Raw genomic sequence first — 18466 nt, forward strand, 5'->3', positions numbered from 1 at the left:
TAACAGTTTAACTGAGATGGAAACATAATTTTTAAAAGCCTGTAATAGCGTGTCATTGTAGCCCCCACCAGGAGCTGCTTTCAGGTAGGGAGTTTGAGGATGTGCTTGTATTTATTTGGGAAAGGTTGATTTATTTCGCTGGGGAGGGGGCATCTGCACTGCCTGCACTGTTTTGGGTGTGTGAGGCCTCTGGATCTCAGCTTCATCTGTTCACAGCAGTTCTGCGTTACACGGTGATTAAATGTAGCTGAGCTAATTACAGGAGGGGATTTGCCTCCCTGGACCACTGCCCGGAGGTGATGATTTGGGGCTGTTTCTCTGCGGCACCTCCCAGGCCTGCCGGTTCACGTTCCCTCTGCTCTGCTGGGCACTCCTCTGCCCCACACTGTCCTGCGGGACATCAGCAACCGCGTCACTGAGCCCCCGCTGCCAGCTACCCCCAAAAAGCCGCTGACAGCTTGTGGCAGGCTGCTGGGCATCACCAGGAGAGCCGTCACCACCACCGCCCAGCCCGGGTCGAAGCCAGCAATCAGGAAGAGGCTGCTGAGGGCAGCCCCCAGGAAGAGTGCATCACCGGCACCATCGCCAGAGACCTGAGCTCAAGCAGCGGCCGTGAGCCACTGGGCTTGCCCCCATGCCCTCTGATCTGCCACCCCCCCTTTTCCTTGCAGCAGGAGCCCACAGCCTCATCTTCCACAGAGGGACTGGCATGTATCAGCATGAAGAAAATGGCTGTGCGAGGCAACTTCTAATGCTTTGCTTGAAGTGGAAGATGTTGATGCAAAAGATAGTAGCAACCCAGAGTTATGCAGCGAGTATGTGAAGGACATCTGTAAGTACCTGAAAGAACTTGAGGTTGGTAGTAGTACTAATAGTAGTTCCAGCTACAGGGACAACCTGCTGACGCAGGGAGTCTGCCTGTCATCATAGAGGGAGCTTGGGGATGGCACTCATTTTCACCTGTGGATTTTGAGGAGGCACTTACAAGTGATTCCTCAACTGAAAATGCTAGAGTTGTGACTAGATATAATAATCTGATATATAAGGTACAATATAAGGTACGATCATAGAATCACAGAATATCCCAAGTTGGAAGGGACCCATAAGGATCATCAAGTCCAACTCCTGGCACCACACAGGTCTGCCTAAAAGTTTAGACCATGTGACTAAGTGCACAGTCCAATTGCACCAGCTAGCGATGCCGTGCTTGATGCACCCCAAGGTAAGGTTGGCCTTCCCGGCTGCCAGGGCACACTGCTGGCTCATATTCAGCTTGCTGTCAACCACAACCCCCAGATCCCTCTCTGCGGGGCTGCTCTCCAGCATCTCATCGCCCAGTCTGTATGTATAGCCAGGGTTACCCCGTCCCAGGTGCAGGTCCTGGCACTTGCCTTTGTTAAAATTCATATATAAGACACAATGTAGGATACAATAAAACTGAAGACATGTATACGACATCCCAAATTCGCAAATTTGACAGGAGGTGACAGTTCTGCAAGCCCTGTACTTTCATCTGGGTCGTCCTCTCTCTATACCCTTCTTAAGAAGAGCTTTGAAGATTGCAGAGGTAAAGCTGAAAACAAGTGTTCTTTATGCAGTACCTGGAAGTTGTAATACTTAACTGTGGAAGCTTGTTATAATGGCTCAAAACTTCCATATGAGCCCAAAAAGTATTGCAGCTGTTTGCCTGCTTTTAGTCACTTGAGTCTAGTTAACCAAAGTTAAAATGCTTGATACTGCAGGTGGTCACTAGACCGCTATTAAAAGCATATGAGCAGCCTAATACAACTCAGAACTGCTCTCTGATTAAGCCATTTGAATTTCAAGCCTACAGCTTGAAAAATGTTTAAGAAAGTATTCTGGTTTGACTAAAAGGCAACTGAACAATGCAGGTGAGCGTGGAACAACACATTCTGGCCAAGTAAATGCTGGAGCTATCCATTCTGGACTATGCTGTCATCGGTGTCCTTCCATCCAGGATGGCAGCTGCTGCTTCCTGCTTGGCTCTGAAACTTCACAGTGGAAGCCAGTGGGTAAGTCATGCTGCACCTGCAAGCACGGACTTGGATGCACAAGTTTAAAAGGCCACCCCGGGACAAGTGCATGCAGGCCTTTTGCATCGCTTGGGGGACAGAAGTAGGGTGGTGACTGTTAGCTCTCCCCCATTACCAAGGAGGCCAAATGTTCAAGCCCAACATGTTCTAGTAGGCTTGTCTAATAACTTCCCTTCAGACAACAACTCTGCAGTACCACATGTCCTACAGTGAGAGTGAGCTCGTCCCAGTCATGCCGCACTTGGCAAAGAACGTAATTCTAATGAGCCAGGGCTCTATGGGGCATGTGGTAAGAGCTTGTCGGGGATGGTGGGGAGTGTGCTTGGCTAAGTGTCAGCGCATGGTGCTCTGGGGCTGTGACCTGAGCCATCAAGCTTGGATCAGCCCTGCTTACTGCAGCTGAAAATCTGCCCCAAGGTGGTGTGATATGGCACAAACTGACCAAAATTGGAAAAACCTGGGTCTGGCTGCTAGAATTGGCTTGGCCTGACCCTCCCCTTCCCCCCCAAGCCTCAGATGGGCTGGAATAATGAAATAATGTGGGTAAACTTTGTGTCTTTGTGTGGGTAAACCCCCTTGTGTCTCTGCAGGCCATCGGGAGTAAGTACGCCACCTGGAGCAACATGCAAGTAAGCACTTGGACAGCTGCTGTCATAGAAGACTGAGCCAAACCCGTGGTTGCATTCCTATAACCCCGTGAAAATTCAAAAAAAATTTAAAAAAAAAATTGTCAGAGCTGTGTCTATATAAACTCTTAGTTTTCAGTTGCGTGCTTCGTGCTTTTAACAAAGACGGTTTTATCTTCCCTGCCACCCTGCCTCACTCCTCGGCCCAGGCCCTGCCCACAACTCCCCTCAGAGCCCCGCCCGGCCGCCATCTTGCGCACGGGGGCGGTGCTGCGGGGCGGGCGGGCGAGGCCCGCGCGGGCAGTTCGAAGGCGGCGCCATGGCGGAGCCCGGAGGAGCCGAGCCCGAGCCCGAGCCCGGGCCCGGGCCCGGGCCCGAGCCCGAGCCCGAGGTGACGGTGAACATCCCCTTCCTGGTCCGGTGCGTGCCGTGCGGGGCGGCGGGGTGGCTCGGGGACGGGGAATGGGGACGGGGACGGCGCGCTGACGGCTTCGCTCGGCTCCTTTGCAGCCTGCGGGAGCAGCTGAAGCAGCAGCTGATGGAGTGCCAAACCGCAGCCCGCGCCTGTGAGTAACGCAGCGCCTTCCCTTCAAGCCCCTGGCACCCCCCAGGGATCCCCCTGAGAGCCCTCTGACACCCCCCCCGACACCCCCACCTGGTGCTGTGCTTTTAGTCCCTCAGCCAAGCACCTACACAGCCCTCCTACCCCCCCGCGTAGTCTCACTGAGGCTGGATGAGCTGGTGAGGTGTGGAGGCAGAATAAAAGATGCATTAAATGGCTTTGTCCCTTACGTTCTGTAAATCGTGTTTAAAGTCTTCCTCTTGTGCTGTTCTAGTGTGTTCTTGCTTTGCAGATCAAGGAGGGTGCCCTGACCATGGCGTGGAAGAAAAGGCTACTACGGAGTACGTAATTTGTTAACTTTGAGCTTCTGTATGTATTGTAAAATAAATTGAAGGGCTGAGCTTGGAAGCTCTCTTCTGGTTACTCCTTTTTAGTAGATACTCTGGATTAACAATCAGTACTACGCAAGAATGTGGTGAAAAGCAGATGCACCAAGTTAGGTGCGTGTATCACTCTGCTCAAGGGTAGGAAGGCTCTGCATCTGGGTAGGCTGCACCGATGGGCTAAGACCAACTCTGTGAAGTTCAACAAGGCCAAGTGCTGGGTCCTGCACCTGGGGCACAACAACCCCAAGCAGAGCTACAGGCTGGGAGATGAGTGGTTGGAGAGCTGCCAGGCAGAGAAGGACCTGGGAGTGATGGTGGATAGTTGGCTGAATATGAGCCAGCAGTGTGCTCAGGTGGCCAAGAAGGCCAACGGCATCCTGGCTTGTATCAGAAACAGTGTGACCAGCAGGGCTAGGGAGGTGATCGTCCCCCTGTACTCGGCTCTGGTGAGGCCACACCTCGAGTACTGTGTTCAGTTTTGGGCCCCTCGCTACAAGAAGGACATGGAGGTGCTTGAGCGGGTGCAGAGAAGGGCGACGAAGCTGGTGAGGTGCCTGGAGAACAAGTCCTACGAGGAGCGGCTGAGGGAGCTGGGCTTGTTCAGCCTGGAGAAGAGGAGGATCAGGGGCGACCTTATCGCTCTCTATGGGTACCTCAAGGGAGGCTGTAGCGAGGTGGGGGTTGGCCTGTTCTCCCACGTGCCTGGTGACAGGACAAGGGGGAATGGGCTAAAGTTGAGCCAGGGGAGTTTTAGGTTGGATATTAGGAAGAACTTCTTTACTGAGAGGGTTGTGAGGTATTGGAATGGGCTGCCCAGGGAAGTAGTGGAGTCACCATCCCTGGAGGTCTTTAAAAGACGTTTAGATGTTGAACTTAGTGATATGGTTTAGTGGAGGGCTTGTTGGTGTTAGGTCAGAGGTTAGACTCAGTGATCTTAGAGGTCTCTTCCAACTTAGAGGAATGTGTGTGTGATTCTGTGTGAAAACAAAGGAAATGAAGAGAGAATACGACCGAATGACTTGTGGTTTGGAGGAAAAGTTCTTCCTTCAGACATGCAGAGAACAAGTTAAAAATACGAGGTTGCTTTTACAGTTTTTGTTCCTTTCGTGCTTTGTTTCAGATGCATGCAAAATTTGGAAAATGAACTGGAGAAAATAAAAACCTCCTTCAACAACAAGACATTATTCATGCAAAGGTAGATTTTTCTTTCTACTTGGAGGTTTTCTGTTTGTTTACATGTGTGCACATGCATGCAGAAATGCATAATTATGATTAAAATAGGATTCCAGAGTGATACAGCACGTGTTGCAAACACGAGAGATTTAATACAATTGCTTCAATAGGAATGAAGAGGGATATACCATAGAGAATAACAACAAAACACAAACTGAAGCAAGTGTGAGCCTCAGAGGTTCTGCAAAATTAAGAAAAGGCAGACAGTGTACATTAGTAAAAGTAATTGGTGGTACTTTACAAATTCGTGTGAAGAGGTTGAGGTTGGTAGTTGTTGTGTATCTCCTAAACTAGACAGACGACTGTTTGTTTGAATTCCCACCTTTGTCCAGCTTCCCTTCATCAGACTGGGACTGATGGCATCTGAGGTATGTTTGTCAAGATAGAAATGCATTGTCACTCTTACAAATGGTCTTTGATAACACCTTTCTTGTCCTGAGAATTAAGCCCCAGTATTTAAGTGTTATATTTAAAAGTTAAATAGTTAAAAAGTTAAGTGTTGTTGTCGTCATTTTTTTTTAAATATGTATTTCCAATGTTAAGTGGGTATAAGTGAAATTAGTAAATCTCTCTTCCAGTATATATCAGCAGTTAGTTCTCAGTTTCTTATCAATTCTCATCAGTTATTTGTCTTTCTTATACCATGCAGGATGCAGTTTGCGAATGCCCTGCAAAAGAAAATGGCAGAAAATGATGGTGAGGCAAGGTAAGATGTTTTGGGGAAAAGGATGGCCAGAAAAGAAAGGACCATCCTTTAATGCGGCACATTTCTATTTTGCTTCATGGTAACTTTTGTAAAGCAAACTTCTTGTCTAGCTTTGACTGGAAAAGATATAGTCCACCAGTTTCTGGCTAGAGACAGCATGATCAAAACTGCTATATGCACGGTGGATTTACCTTTGGACTCTAAATCAACTAGCCTTTGATTACAGAGATGCTTAAGCTTGTTTCACAGAAACCAGCTCAACTCCAGAAGCACCAATGTGGTTTGATCATTAGCTCTGTTATTTTGGCTGTGCTTGTGAAATGCACTGGACTCCCCACCACCAGCACTGGTGTTTCCATATTTAAATGAAGCCGCAAGAACATTTATTGAATGTTATGTGAGTTCTTGCCCTCTTTGGATCATGTCCTTAGATTCGTGTTGACATTTGAGAGTTGATTGAATATGGGGATGTTTTGTGAGCAGTGGACTTGGGCAGCTTCTCTCCCTGGTTTAGACAGTATTAAGTCACTTTGTGAAGACTGGATTTGGCTTTGTCTGGGCTTAAGTGGCTTTCCTAGTTTTTGATGCACCAGTAAGAGTTGTTTGTAGTTAACAGTTTTTTGTTTCTAAGGAATATGAATTCCCAGCATTTATAATAGCTGAGTGCATACTGCAAGCTGGTAATGGAGCCTTGCTTCAGCTTTGCTGCCTTCATTAAATAATTATGTAGAAGCTTAATGCCTGTCAAACAGAACCGAAGATTTCAAATGTGCTTAAAATCAGTTTTAACTTCTTGCCCGCTGTTAATTGATATATGCATATGAAGTGTCGTATGAGAAATTGCATTTCTGTTGAAAATACAGCTGAAAGCAATGTGTTTCCATGATGTCCCTGTTACAGCCCAGAATTCAGGAGCTCTAACCACTAGCTCTATGATTTGAAAAATTAAACTTAACTGATGTTTTAGCAAAACTGAGAGTGAAACAAGGAGCCTATGTGGCGCCTACAACTAGAAGCATGCTAGATGTGTATTTATCTGTTTTCCTGTTAAGATAAACGAGCATTTTTTGTTTAATCTAAATAACTTGGATTAAAGTGTTCATGCTGTCAACACATATTAATGGTCTAAATGCAACTTCTTTTTCTTCCTTAGACTGATTGTGGATACCGTGCTGAACACAGTAGAGCTCAGCCAGGCAATAATTGAATTTCAAAAAGTAAGTGCCATTTGTACCTTTTGCTGCAGTTGTGCACGCTTGCTGTAAAGGTAATTGAAAGTAACAGGAATGCACAAGTCATTTGAAAGTAAGTATGTGGCTCAAAGGGCATAGTTGCTAGCAGTGTTAAAATTACTGAAGTTGCTGCTTTAAGTGAGTATGCAAGCAAGTCTGCAAGAACTGCCCTTAGCTGCTTTTGTGGACTGAATTAGCATCATCTGTATTTATTGGAAATGAGAGTCTACGAAATACGTTTTTCTTTCAGGAAACACGTGACATTGAAGACAAAATGAATGCCCTTAGAAGGAAAAGACTCAGTAAGTGCATATTTGAATATACTGTTCATATTTTAAAGTGCTTCTTGTAGCATTATTAAGTGACTACAAAATTCTTAATGCAGTTATAAAACTTATGAAAACAGTTTTACTAGGTGCTATAAAAATGGGCTGGTGTGGTGTCTACATGATGATGAGACTGATAGAACGTATCAGTCGTATTCTTGTATCTCTGGTTCCATATCTGCTAAAAAACAAGAAGAGTGATGGTCTTTCGTTATTTATTATAAGCTTCCCAGCAACCTACACTTCATTTAGTAATTTAAATCAGTTCTGCAAAACTGAAAGGATTCTTTTTTTTCTCAAACTGCACTTTTGTGAAATGTTTGTTGAACAAGAGGGTACTTACATATCACTACACAAGCTCTTTGTAAGTAACTTGGTATTCAGAACGCTTATTACAGGGGGTCAAATTTACATTTGAAATCGCATTTCAGAACGTAGTAAGGTAAATAATTTTTTTGAATAGCACTAAAAGTTTGTTCTTAACGTCATACAACGAGGTTTGACAGCAGTTCTAACAATTATTAATTCAATTGCTTGTTTCATGCGTAGAAATTGGTATGTATGTTGAGAGTAATAGACACAATGAAGTATGTCTTTTCACAGTAAAAAAAAATGAGCACCCTAACACCCTCCTTCAGTTAAGGAATGCTGTATCAGGAACAGCAGCATTCTGACCATGTATGAAATCTCCCTTCACGGTGTCTTTCAGTCTCGCTTTTAGCCTGGTATCGTCCAAAACCTGGCAATACTCACTGGTGTTGTCCATGTATCCCTTCTATGACTTTTGAATTTGTTTTCAATCCAATATGATTTTAAACATCTCCAACTATAAATGCCATGATAACTAAAGATGGGGCGTAGGACAGGTATTTAAATTAGGGTCTATGTCTGAAGGAAATGCAGACCTTATTCAGAGGACTTTTGGTTTTGTTAGCAGCCAAGGAACCAGTTGGTGTGTACTGATACCAGGTACTGCAGTACTTGTGTCTTGTGTAAAAGGTATGTTGTTAGGTCTGTTGGAGGAAGTGGAGGGAGAGAGAAGTTTGAGCTATTTCAATAGAAATGCCTTAGATGTCTGTAAGAAAAAAAAATATCTGTTTAGGTCTTCTGCTCACTGAACTACTTCTTAATGCTTTGTTTTACTAATAATGGAACAGTTCTAAGACAGGCTGAAGAAGACAAACTACGGAAAATTCATCTCATGATGAAAAAAATAAAGGAACTAGGGAGTAAGGAAGTGAATGACATGCTGGAGAAAATACGTAAAAACCTACAAACTGAAAGAGCGATGACTACAGTAGTTCAAAATGTATTCCAGGTAATTTCATAGCTTTCATAAGCAGATTGGCAGTTCTGCATTACAAGCAGAATAATATACTGTGTAGTGAATGTGACTTCAAACAAAGTCATGTTTTCTAAACTCTTTAAGTAACAGCAGTAATGGAAAAACTGCAGTATGAAAGGAAATCTTTATTATTTTCAGGACTAAAACTATAAAACTTGTTTGGAGTTATTATTTCCAGAGTTTAGAAACATGCTATTGATCTGTCTTTATTTCTTTGGTCCCTTAAAGGTACAAAGGTAATGCATTTTCCAGAAATGTGTCTATCATGGCAGTGGCTATAATTCTTTACACTGATGGTCACACCTACATCCCCCCAAACCAGTTCCCTAGGACAAATAAATAGGCCTTAATCCGATGATACTGGTGGGATTAGGGTGGGAGGTGGACCTCCTGCAGCATCCTGTGCTCAGAGGGGTGCCACTAGAGGTCATGTGCCCTCTGCTGCCACCCCCTGCTCTGCCTCTTGCAGTGTGGCTTGTCCTGACCTGTGAAATACCAGTGAAAAACGCACATAGTTTATTTAAAAAAAAAAAAAAAAAAAAAAGACTGGGGAAGAATATATTTGATAGAAATATCAAAAAAAAAAAAGGTAGAAAAATGGATATAACCATTCTGTGAATTTGCATGACCAGTGGAGTACCAAGAACAGAAGAGCCACATGTTCTTTCTTTTGCATGCTATGTCTGCTACTAGTTTGAAACATATTATGGTTTCATCTCAAATCGAGAATAGGAAATTAAACATTTTAGTGGGTTTTAGATTAGATTCCCAGAATTCTGTTTTTGTACTCCTGAGGTCTTCTGAAGAATAAGTAAAACAATTCTTTTTTGGTTAAATTAAAAATTCCCATTTTCAATCTAGAATGGCAGAGTGAGAATGTTACAAACAATCATTTTCTCCTCTCTTCCTAAATCCTGTCCATTTCAAACACTGCTGTGAATTTCAAGGGCTTCCAAACTTTAAACAAGACCAACAGAAATTTTGATCCTTTTTAAGAGCTTTTGTTTTTTAACCACTAGTCTTTCTGTCTTGTAGAGCATCATCATTGGAAGCCAGGTTAACTGGGCAGAAGATCCATCTTTGAAGGCTATTGTTCTACAGCTTGAAAAAAACGTCTCTGAGTCAGAAAAATGACCTTTCATATTTAAAGTGTACATAATCAACATATAATCAATATTCAATGCATCATAGAAGCTCAGTTTTATGAATTTTGGCCTTTCTGGAAGTTCTCTCTAGACTCAGAATATGGCCATGCAACTCACTGAGGTGAATTTTTAATTCCTGGTAAAGAACAGTCATTGCAACACGTAATGTAGCTGATGAACCTGTGAAGGGCTACTTTATAGCAATTTGAAGTCAAGAACTCCTTTCCTCCTGAAATTCAGCAATAAGACAAGAAAGAGTATCAATTTATATAACCTACACATGACAAGCTTTTACGTAGAAGGTATTACACCAGGGCACTGCCACTGCTTTTCTGCTCCGCCTTCCTCCTGTTTCTGTATTCTGTATTCCACAGGACCCTGCAGTGTCCCAGTAGAAAGCTCAAATTGTAAAACTTGATTAGGAAAGTGTTTGTCTGGGGGCTTTTTTGTTGTCGTTGTTGTTTAGTTATTGTAGAATTTTACGCCTAGAAACGTTTATGCTTTTAACTGTGCGGCTGTGCTATAGGGTGCAGGAAGAGAAGCGAGCTGTCCGCGCTGCACCTAGCAGGAAGCTCCCGCAGCCTTTAGACGCCAACAATCGCGTTTTTAATACGCTGCTACGCTGGCCGAGAAATAAAACGAAGAACGGGCCGCTTTGTCTCGCACGAGGAGCGCGGGGCGCGCTGCCAGCACCCGGGGGCCGGGCCTCTCCCGCCGGCGCGCCCCTGGCCACGCCCCCTTTGCGGGAGGCCACGCCCCCGTTGCGGGAAGCCCCGCCCAGCCGCGGGCAGGGGGTGACCATGGGCAGCAAGATGGCGGCGGCCGCCCGCGCCGTGCAGGTAGCGGCGGCGGCCCCGGGAGGGGGGGGGGGCGGTGGGGGCGGCGGGGCCGGGGCGCGGCGCGGGACCCCCTCAAACCCCCCCCCAGCGCGGGGCCGGCGGGGCTCGGGGGCGGCCGGGGCTCGGGGCGCCTCCCGGGGGCCGTGTCCTTGGCGAGGGGAGGGGGCGCCCGGAGGTGGGGCCGGGCCCCGGGGGTCCGCGGGGGGTGCGCGGGGCCGCTGCTGACGGGCGGCGCTGCCGTGTCCCCCCGCAGGTGGTGAAGCCGCACACGCCCCTCATTAAGTTCCCGGACAGGAGGAGCGGTCCCAGGCCTAAAAGTAAGTGTCTGCCCCCACGCGGCGGGGCGAGCGGCGGCCCCGTGCCCGCGGGGACCCCCCTGGTGCGGGGCGAGGGCTCCGCGGCAGCGGTGTCGGTGCGAAGGGAGCCGAAGGGAGCGCCTGGCGCAGCCCTCGGCCGCTGCGATAACCAGGGCTGGCCAAAAGCCGTGCTTTCGTGGCCGTCTTTGACACCGATTTTTACACCCATAGCTTCGCTGATGTTTACAGGGTCCCTGCTACTGTTACGTTTACACATCAAAGTTGCATAACCTGTGTGTTGCTTTTCGCATGAGTCAATAAAGCGTTTGAAACGAAAACAGCAGGTGCCTTAGAAGCGCAGTTACATTGTCCTCATTTGTTTAGAAACGGTGGCTGTTCTCATTCTTTTTTTAGTTTGTTACCTCCGATGTCTTTTTTTCTAGTACTGGTGTCAAAATTTCTCAACGCCAGGCCTATCTCCTTGAAACAGATAGTTAATTCAGACATCTGAAGATCCTTCTTTTTATTTTTTTTCCTGCTATTCAAATGTTTACGGTGGCTAAAAACACACGGATTTTAAATTTCAGAGACTGCCACCTTCAAACTTTACACACTTAATCCTGTAACACCGTCTGAAGGGTGATTATTCGGTAAAGAACGGTTGGAAGCACCTTAACACACCAGTAACTGCACCGTATATTTGCCAGAGATTTAGCTGCTTCATTTATCCACTGACATTTCAAAGTATCTACAGCGTACATCAGTGCCACTTCTGATGTATCCGTGAAATCCTCAGGAGCCGTATTTGGGGATAACTTTGCCAGAACTCTATGCTGCACCCAGCTCAGCCGGCTGCACCATCTCTCATGCCGGTGAATTGCATTCTTAAAAAATGTGTTCTGTTCCTCTCTATCTCTGTGCCAGAAGAACTTTGTCACGGTAGCATTCGAGTCCGCTAGACCTTTCTACCAGAATCGTGTTCTGTCACCTCAACAGCAAATTGCAGCCGGACTCTCTCTGCTTGAAGGTTGTGGCAGTGACTGCCTTCACTCACCACACCAGGCTGCTGCTCGCGCATGGCCACGCGGAGCTCTGCAGATCAAGGATACACTTTTAGAGCCATGGGCGCTGGAAAGGCCAGCCAAATTCTTTTATGGTATTACTATTGCAACACGTTGTCAAACAGGGCAGGGAAAACTATAGGAGAGGCTGTATCTGCGCTATAGCAATTTAGGTCTAGTGCTTCCGAGTCCCGATTTCTGGTGTTTTTAATTGGCCAGTGCTTCAGTTCCAGCTACGTGTCAGAATCAAAATTGTACGATAGAGGAAGCTCTCGGGCAAATCTCTAAATGTTTTTGTGGCGTATAAGACAAACTCGGAGAAGCTATTTCTCATGAGGAATTTTATTTCTTGAAACAAAAATACTTTGTAGGCGTTACTGGCCAGAATTATCAGCTCTGAGTTGTCAGAAACAGCTTTCTTCTGTTTTCGTCTTCTGCCTCTTTTGCCTCCTGATCTTAAATTTTAGAATTTCATCTTCATGGCGTGTTCATATTATGTTCAGATTATGTTCCTTTCAATAAGCTCTCTCCCTCCTTGCTCTGTTCGGGACCTGCCTTGCCAAAGCACCTGATCAATTTGCAGCTTTCAGTCTTCTGACCGAGAACTCCTGAGTGTGCCCCTCCATGGTGTTTTTTTTACCAACAGTGGTTTGATGACTTTGCTGCAGCTGTTTGACATCCCTGCCCTGCCAATCAACTCAGACTCACCATGGCTCCTCTCCTTTGTCACTACTGATCTTGGTGGAGGCAGCGGGGAGAGAGGCAGGCAATACCATGGCATTTTAACACATCCAGGTCTGCTCAGTCTTGACACTGCTTATTTTACAAAACCTTAGTCTGCCTGTCCCAGCTGCTTGAAGTTGTGTTTATCTTGCTCATTTTCCAGGGACACCGGGAAGGACTTCCTTCAGGAGCAGTCTGCTTTACCAGGTTTTTTAACCAGGCCTGAGTGCTTCCGAAGGAAACATACTGCGATGAGACGCAGTCCTCCCTGCTGTGGTAACTGTGCATTTCCATTGTCAGATCCACCATAGAGGGACAGACCTAAGGTCCAGCAGGCTGACGTTGATAGCACTGCCTTTCTGTCGTCTCTTTTCCTATCCTCAAACTGAAGGCAGCTTCCCTAACATGAATTCCTCAAGCCCTCTTCTCTGAAGTATTTCATGCAGTACTTGATCTGCATTTCATTAACAGTTTGACTGCTGATGCCCAATAGTGGTGTTCATTCGGCACAATGTTAAAAATGGGTTCAACATTGTGCATCATGAGCTTCATCCTTCTGTAAGCCTCTGTCTCTTTTTCACCAGTCTGTCTTTACAGTTGCAGAAAACAGAAAGCATCGTCTCAGTGGGCCTTAGTTCTTCATCTTAGTTATCTTTCTGCATAAGCCTCCCCACACGCACATTGATGGTACTTCCTGCTGCAAGGAAAGCTTCCAGCGAAGGAAAGCCTTTGTTAGGATATATCACGTGGAGATCTGTTTCCACATTAACATTTCTGCCATTCGAATGTGTATTCTTTTAATTTCAGATAAATGTGCCCTTGATACTGTGCTCTTGATATATTAAACAGCAATTAGAACAAGTTGCGAGAAGCAGAGTGTCTTAATTCTTTTAATGTTTGTTATAAGGAAGAATGTTAATTGTCAATAACTAGTAACTTTTACTGTCTGCTCATCTAATTAATTTTACAGTCTTGTTGTATTTCTGTAAACGGTTTTGCAATCTGGGTTTCAGTACAGGAATCTCTACAAGCAAGTGTGCCCCATGCTTCAAAAGCACAGGAGTCTGTCGGAGGCAGAGCACCAGCCTTTCAAAGTATTTCACCTGTTAGTAGGGTACAAGGTACACCAGACACTTCGGAATTAGCGAGAACCTTCCCTCAGAAATACAGAAGGAAACTTATGTCAGATGAAGAGATTGAATATATTCAAGTAAGTTTCAATGATTGTGTGTTCTCTGTTTACACAGCATTTATCTTAATTTGAAACTTTGAAGGACCTGTAGAAATACGGTAGTACTTTGCGGTTCTTGGTAAGTGTGTACTCAGAGCTCTCACAGGTCCGAAGCACAGTACCCAAATGACAAATCCTTGGTACACGGGGTACCCAGCTTTTACAAATCAGCAGCTCGTGGTGTCACGGGGAGATACAGACTTGGAGCACACATGGAGAGCTAGTGATAGATACAGCCTACATCAACCGTAGTCACTACCTGTTCTGTAACAGCTGCTTAATGTGTAATTTCAATGTGTTGGATGCGACGACTGGAGTCTACACACGGGCCAGTGGAAGCTATTGCCAGGTGACAGAAGTCCAAAACATTTTTCAAGCTAGTTTTTATGAGTTATTTAATAGTAAGTTAACTTTTGTATTTCAACTTTTGGGAACATTTTATTAAGTTCAATGTAAATATTTCCTGAAATATCTGCAGTTACAGTATTATATGGTAAGAGAGACGTCCCTTCATAACAATTTTGAACTGTAAACATTGTTACTTGAAAGGGAAGAATGCACAGAATTGAAGAATTGTAGAGAGAGGTGAAAGCTGGAAATGAAAAGACACTTACATAGCATTGTTAAATGATAAGGACACCTAAAGTGTGACCACATATATATTGTTCTGCAAGCATATGGGTAGGGCATTATAATTAGGAGCTTGTGAATTATTTTCCACAGTTATACACTTCTTCACCTCCAGCATATTTTTTTAATGGTGAGATACATCGTAAAATAATTGTGTCGGCACATTAATGCATTTCTGATTTCATAGAATCATAGAAACACAAGGTTGGAAAGGACCTACAGGATCATCTAGTCCAACCGTCCTCCTATCACTAAGCTACTAAATCATATCTCGTAGCACCTTGTCCAAGCGCTTCTTGAATTTCTCACAAAGGTCGTAATTGCTGACCTGGGCCTTTTTTTTTTCCTTTGCACTTTGGAATTTGAGCGGTGGAAATAACCTTCAAACTTCTGTTCAGCGCTGCTGTGTCTCTCAGACCTTTTGTAAAGTGAGTAAGGGCCAGGTTTCTTCAGACGGGGAGAACTGCAGCCGTAGGTATGGGCTGCAGGATTTTTTCTTTTCTGATGTGCCTCAACTGAAAATTGGGCTGTTGCTGATAGATAAATGATGGTGCTTTATTTCATGCCCATTCTTTTATGGGTTAGAAATCAAAGTCTAAATAAGAAGTTTAGAGCAGAAATCTCGTTGGTTGGGCTGCGTGAGGAAAAAGCTTGTATCTCCCCTGGGTGTGGTGGTGTGTGCTTAGCCTGTCCCCTTTCTTTTCTCTTGCAGCGTGGAGGTCCGGAATAAGGCTGGAAGACGAGCTTGTCCCCGCTGCGGGAGGACGAAGCCTCGTGTTCACCGCCAAGGCATCGTCCCCTTAGCGCTACAGACGGCCGCACACGGCTGGCTTCAGCAGAACCCCGCCGCGAGGGGCGGGAGGGCAGGCATGACCCCCCCTCACACCTCCCCCGTCGATGGCTAACGAGCAGCGGCACACCATTAAAATATTTTTTCTAATTAGCCATTCTACCGCGCGGCGCCACTGCCTGCTTCTTCACGGGACCCCTCAGCGGGGCGGTGACGGTTACAGGGGGGCGGTGACGGTTACAGGGGGGGCGGTGACGGTTACAGGGGGGGGCGGTGACGGTTACAGGGGGGGCGGTGACGGTTAAAGGGGGGGGCGGTGACGGTTACAGGGGGGCGGTGACGGTTACAGGGGGGGGGGCGGTGACGGTTACAGGGGGGCGGTGACGGTTACAGGGGGGGCGGTGACGGTTACAGGGGGGGGCGGTGACGGTTACAGGGGGGGGCGGTGACGGTTACAGGGGGGCGGTGACGGTTACAGGGGGGGCGGTGACGGTTACAGGGGGGCGGTGACGGTTACAGGGGGGGGCGGTGACGGTTACAGGGGGGGGCGGTGACGGTTACAGGGGGGGGCGGTGACGGTTACAGGGGGGCGGTGACGGTTACAGGGGGGGGCGGTGACGGTTACAGGGGGGCGGTGACTGTTACAGGGGGGGGCGGTGACGGTTACAGGGGGGCGGTGACGGTTACAGGGGGGCGGTGACGGTTACAGGGGGGCGGTGACTGTTACAGGGGGGGGCGGTGACGGTTACAGGGGGGGGCGGTGACGGTTACAGGGGGGCGGTGACGGTTACAGGGGGGGGCGGTGACGGTTACAGGGGGGCGGTGACGGTTACAGGGGGGGCGGTGACGGTTACAGGGGGGGCGGTGACGGTTACAGGGGGGCGGTGATGGTTGTGTCTCCGCGTGGCGCAGGCGGTGACGCGCGGCGGCGGAGCTGAGGCCTCGGTTTCCTGCGGTTGCCGGTCCCGGTGGCGGGCTGAGAGCGAGGCGGTGTTGAAGGCCGGCGGCGGGCCCGCCGCCATCTGGCATCTCCCCGCTCCTTCCCTGGGAAGCTATGGACGCGCGGGCGCGGGCCAAGCGCTACGAGAAGCTCGATTTCCTGGGTGAAGGGCAGGTGAGCGGCCCGGGGCCCGCTGCAGGCCCCGTCCCAGCCCCGTCCCGGCCCCGTCACGCCTGTCTCGCCCTTCTTCCTTTCTCTCTCCCCGCAGTTCGCCACCGTGTACAAAGCGAGGGATAAGAACACCAACCAGATCGTGGCTATTAAAAAGGTGGGTGCCGGCGTGCCTCCCTCCCCGCGCCGTGGCCGTCTCGTTTCAGTGCTGTACTTTCCGGGCCCGCAGTGGCTGGGGGAGCGCTCTTCCTTTATCTGTAGCGTTTTCTCCAAGCGCCCCGCTTCAGCTGACTTTAATACGTCGTTTTTCTAAGAAGAAAGGCGGCCTTCAGTCCTACTAGATCTGAGTTTCTGAAGGGCTACCCTGCCTGCAGCTTGAAATGGTTTGTTACACATTAAAACCAGATAAAGCACACGTTTCCGAATTCAAGGCTTTGTTAGTCCCCAGTAAAAGCTTGCTACTTAAATCTTCTTGTCTGCTGTTCATTACTTCCTTCAGTCCAAGAATGTTACTCCTGGTTAACTATAGAGGGCAGTTTTTTGGCAGAATCTGGCAAAAGTGTTCTCATATCTTCAGTTTAGCTGTTCAAATACAAACATTGAAACTGCTGTTGTCATAAAGTGTTTAATTTCATGCTATTTGAAGAGATTACGGGAAGTTTTTGTACTAGAAAGAGGTGATTAGCAGTGTTTTGTGAGGGATGAAACTGTAAGTTATGGTACTGTGGTTAGATAAGAGCCCAGGTTTACTTAGATAAGTCGAACCATATCAATAACAAGTAATTATTGTATACACCAGTCCATTTTAGTGTTACAACACTGTTCTTGCGGGGTTGCTAATACTAGCAGCTGTTGCAAAAAATGTACCTGCTTGCTTGTACCCTTTTCTTATTTTTGTCACCTGGAAATGTCAGTACTTGAAAGTTCGTTCAGCAAACGCTCAAGACAGAATGATTCTAGTAAAATTAGTGTTCTCTTTGTACTTGGGCATGGGGGAAAGGCCTTCTGAGAAGACTGACAGTTTCTTGGCCTCACTTCTCCCAGGGGAGGGGCTTGGTACTGGTATCATAAAGCTTTTTTAGTACAAAGCATTATGTGCTGCCAGTTTGTAACATGTCTGTTTTCAGCCATCATGAATGTTTCTCAACTTTCATAAAAGCTAATGCTGTGGAATCAATTTTCTGCTGAAGAAAAAACTGCCTAGCTGGTAAAGCACTTTCTGGTACTAAAACTCATTCTGTTTTGGAGTAATAACACTGAAGAATGTACCCTAACTGTTGGTGCAGATGGCTTAACCTTATATAATGTGAAACGTTTCTTTTCAGATTAAACTTGGGAATAGATCAGAAGCTAAAGATGGTAAGTTTTAAAACAAGGTCATGTTGCGTGGCTTTGTTTTCTTTGTTTCTGCAAACTGGTGGGTTAATTTTTCACATTGTAGCTTGGCTGAGGAAAAACGAGCTTTATTTACTCCTTCAGTGTAAGGTCTAATTGAGGGCTGCTTCCCAACCTGGAGAGACAGAAAAAAGCAACAAATATCTGCACACTCTTTGTAACTGTGTATAACATCTACCATGGCTAACTGTGTATATATAACCAGTTAGCTTCTCAATTTAAGTGGAATACAAACACAATATAGAATAATAATATTTACAGCACTGAGTTTAGAATACCGTCTTGTTTTGATGTGTCTCTATGCCTTAAATATGTAAGACAGGTGGGAGTGCTTGGCTCTGTTGTCAGATGTTTCCTTTGTGCCATTTTTGTGATTTACGCTGGAACAAAAGTTCATAAAAACAAGATCTTAAAAATCTTGTCTCTGTATGGGTTGGTTTTGGTGGTTTTTTTTTGTGTTGAGAAATAGGCTGGTGCAGCAGTGTCTTTTGATCATGTGCTCTGACCAGCCACATGTCTTTAGGCATGGGTATTGCAAGTAAAACCCAGTAATCATGGTCATCTCTTACTTACCCATGTGGTGCCCAAAAATGCAGTAGTATGTGTGTAGGCTGCCATCCTTCAGGGATCCTGCATCAGGGAGCCAACTTCTTGTGATGAGTTTTTACTCTCAACTCTCCAGTTTCATTCTAAGGATGAAATTTCAGACATTCCAGAGTCTACCAGTTGTGCTGACCGCCACAGAGTCATGATTCAATTGGTCTTCACTGGACTA

At 46.5% G+C, this 18466-nt stretch overlaps 2 protein-coding genes across 24 annotated transcripts in view; both read left to right on the top strand.

Moving 5' to 3' along the window:
* Nucleotides 1-64: 64 nt before the first annotated feature.
* CENPH (centromere protein H) lies at nt 65-10055 on the top strand. Of its 2 annotated transcripts, XM_084305368.1 has the most exons (12): nt 65-84; nt 672-832; nt 1893-2033; nt 2645-2683; nt 3191-3246; nt 3535-3583; nt 4749-4823; nt 5511-5567; nt 6721-6784; nt 7050-7101; nt 8283-8443; nt 9506-10055. In XM_084305368.1, the coding sequence occupies exons 5-12, from the start codon at nt 3219-3221 to the stop codon at nt 9602-9604; spliced, it is 585 nt and encodes a 194-aa protein (XP_084161494.1). In that variant the 5' UTR covers nt 65-84; nt 672-832; nt 1893-2033; nt 2645-2683; nt 3191-3218; the 3' UTR covers nt 9605-10055. The 2 variants fall into 2 exon arrangements, with proteins under 2 accessions (XP_084161494.1, XP_084161493.1); XM_084305367.1 differs by lacking the exons at nt 65-84; nt 672-832; nt 1893-2033; nt 2645-2683 and adding an exon at nt 2862-3100.
* The window catches only part of CDK7 (cyclin dependent kinase 7), a 33117-nt gene continuing 24637 nt past the window's right edge, over nt 9987-18466 (top strand). For 21 of the 22 annotated variants that reach the window (XM_084305340.1, XM_084305343.1, XM_084305360.1 and 18 more), the window contains exons 1-3: nt 16070-16299; nt 16394-16453; nt 17622-17655. In XM_084305340.1, the coding sequence (XP_084161466.1) occupies nt 16240-16299; nt 16394-16453; nt 17622-17655 (154 nt within the window). In that variant the 5' untranslated portion in view covers nt 16070-16239. Of the gene's footprint in view, nt 10455-10707; nt 10772-13547; nt 13745-16069; nt 16300-16393; nt 16454-17621; nt 17656-18466 lie in introns of those variants that run through there. The other variant, XM_084305356.1, reaches the window with a different exon arrangement.

The sequence above is a fragment of the Netta rufina genome (genome assembly GCF_964035555.1).
Source record: "Netta rufina genome assembly, chromosome: Z".
Classification (NCBI taxonomy): domain Eukaryota; kingdom Metazoa; phylum Chordata; class Aves; order Anseriformes; family Anatidae; genus Netta; species Netta rufina.

Excerpts from the sequence above, each read along its gene's own strand:
- CENPH (XM_084305367.1), top strand. The coding sequence starts at position 3,000 with ATGGCGGAGCCCGGAGGAGCCGAGCCCGAGCCCGAGCCCGGGCCCGGG. Across the intron at positions 3,247-3,534 it reads CCAAACCGCAGCCCGCGCCT|ATCAAGGAGGGTGCCCTGAC; the intron begins GTGAGTAACGCA and ends CTTGCTTTGCAG. Across the intron at positions 3,584-4,748 it reads GAAGAAAAGGCTACTACGGA|ATGCATGCAAAATTTGGAAA; the intron begins GTACGTAATTTG and ends GCTTTGTTTCAG.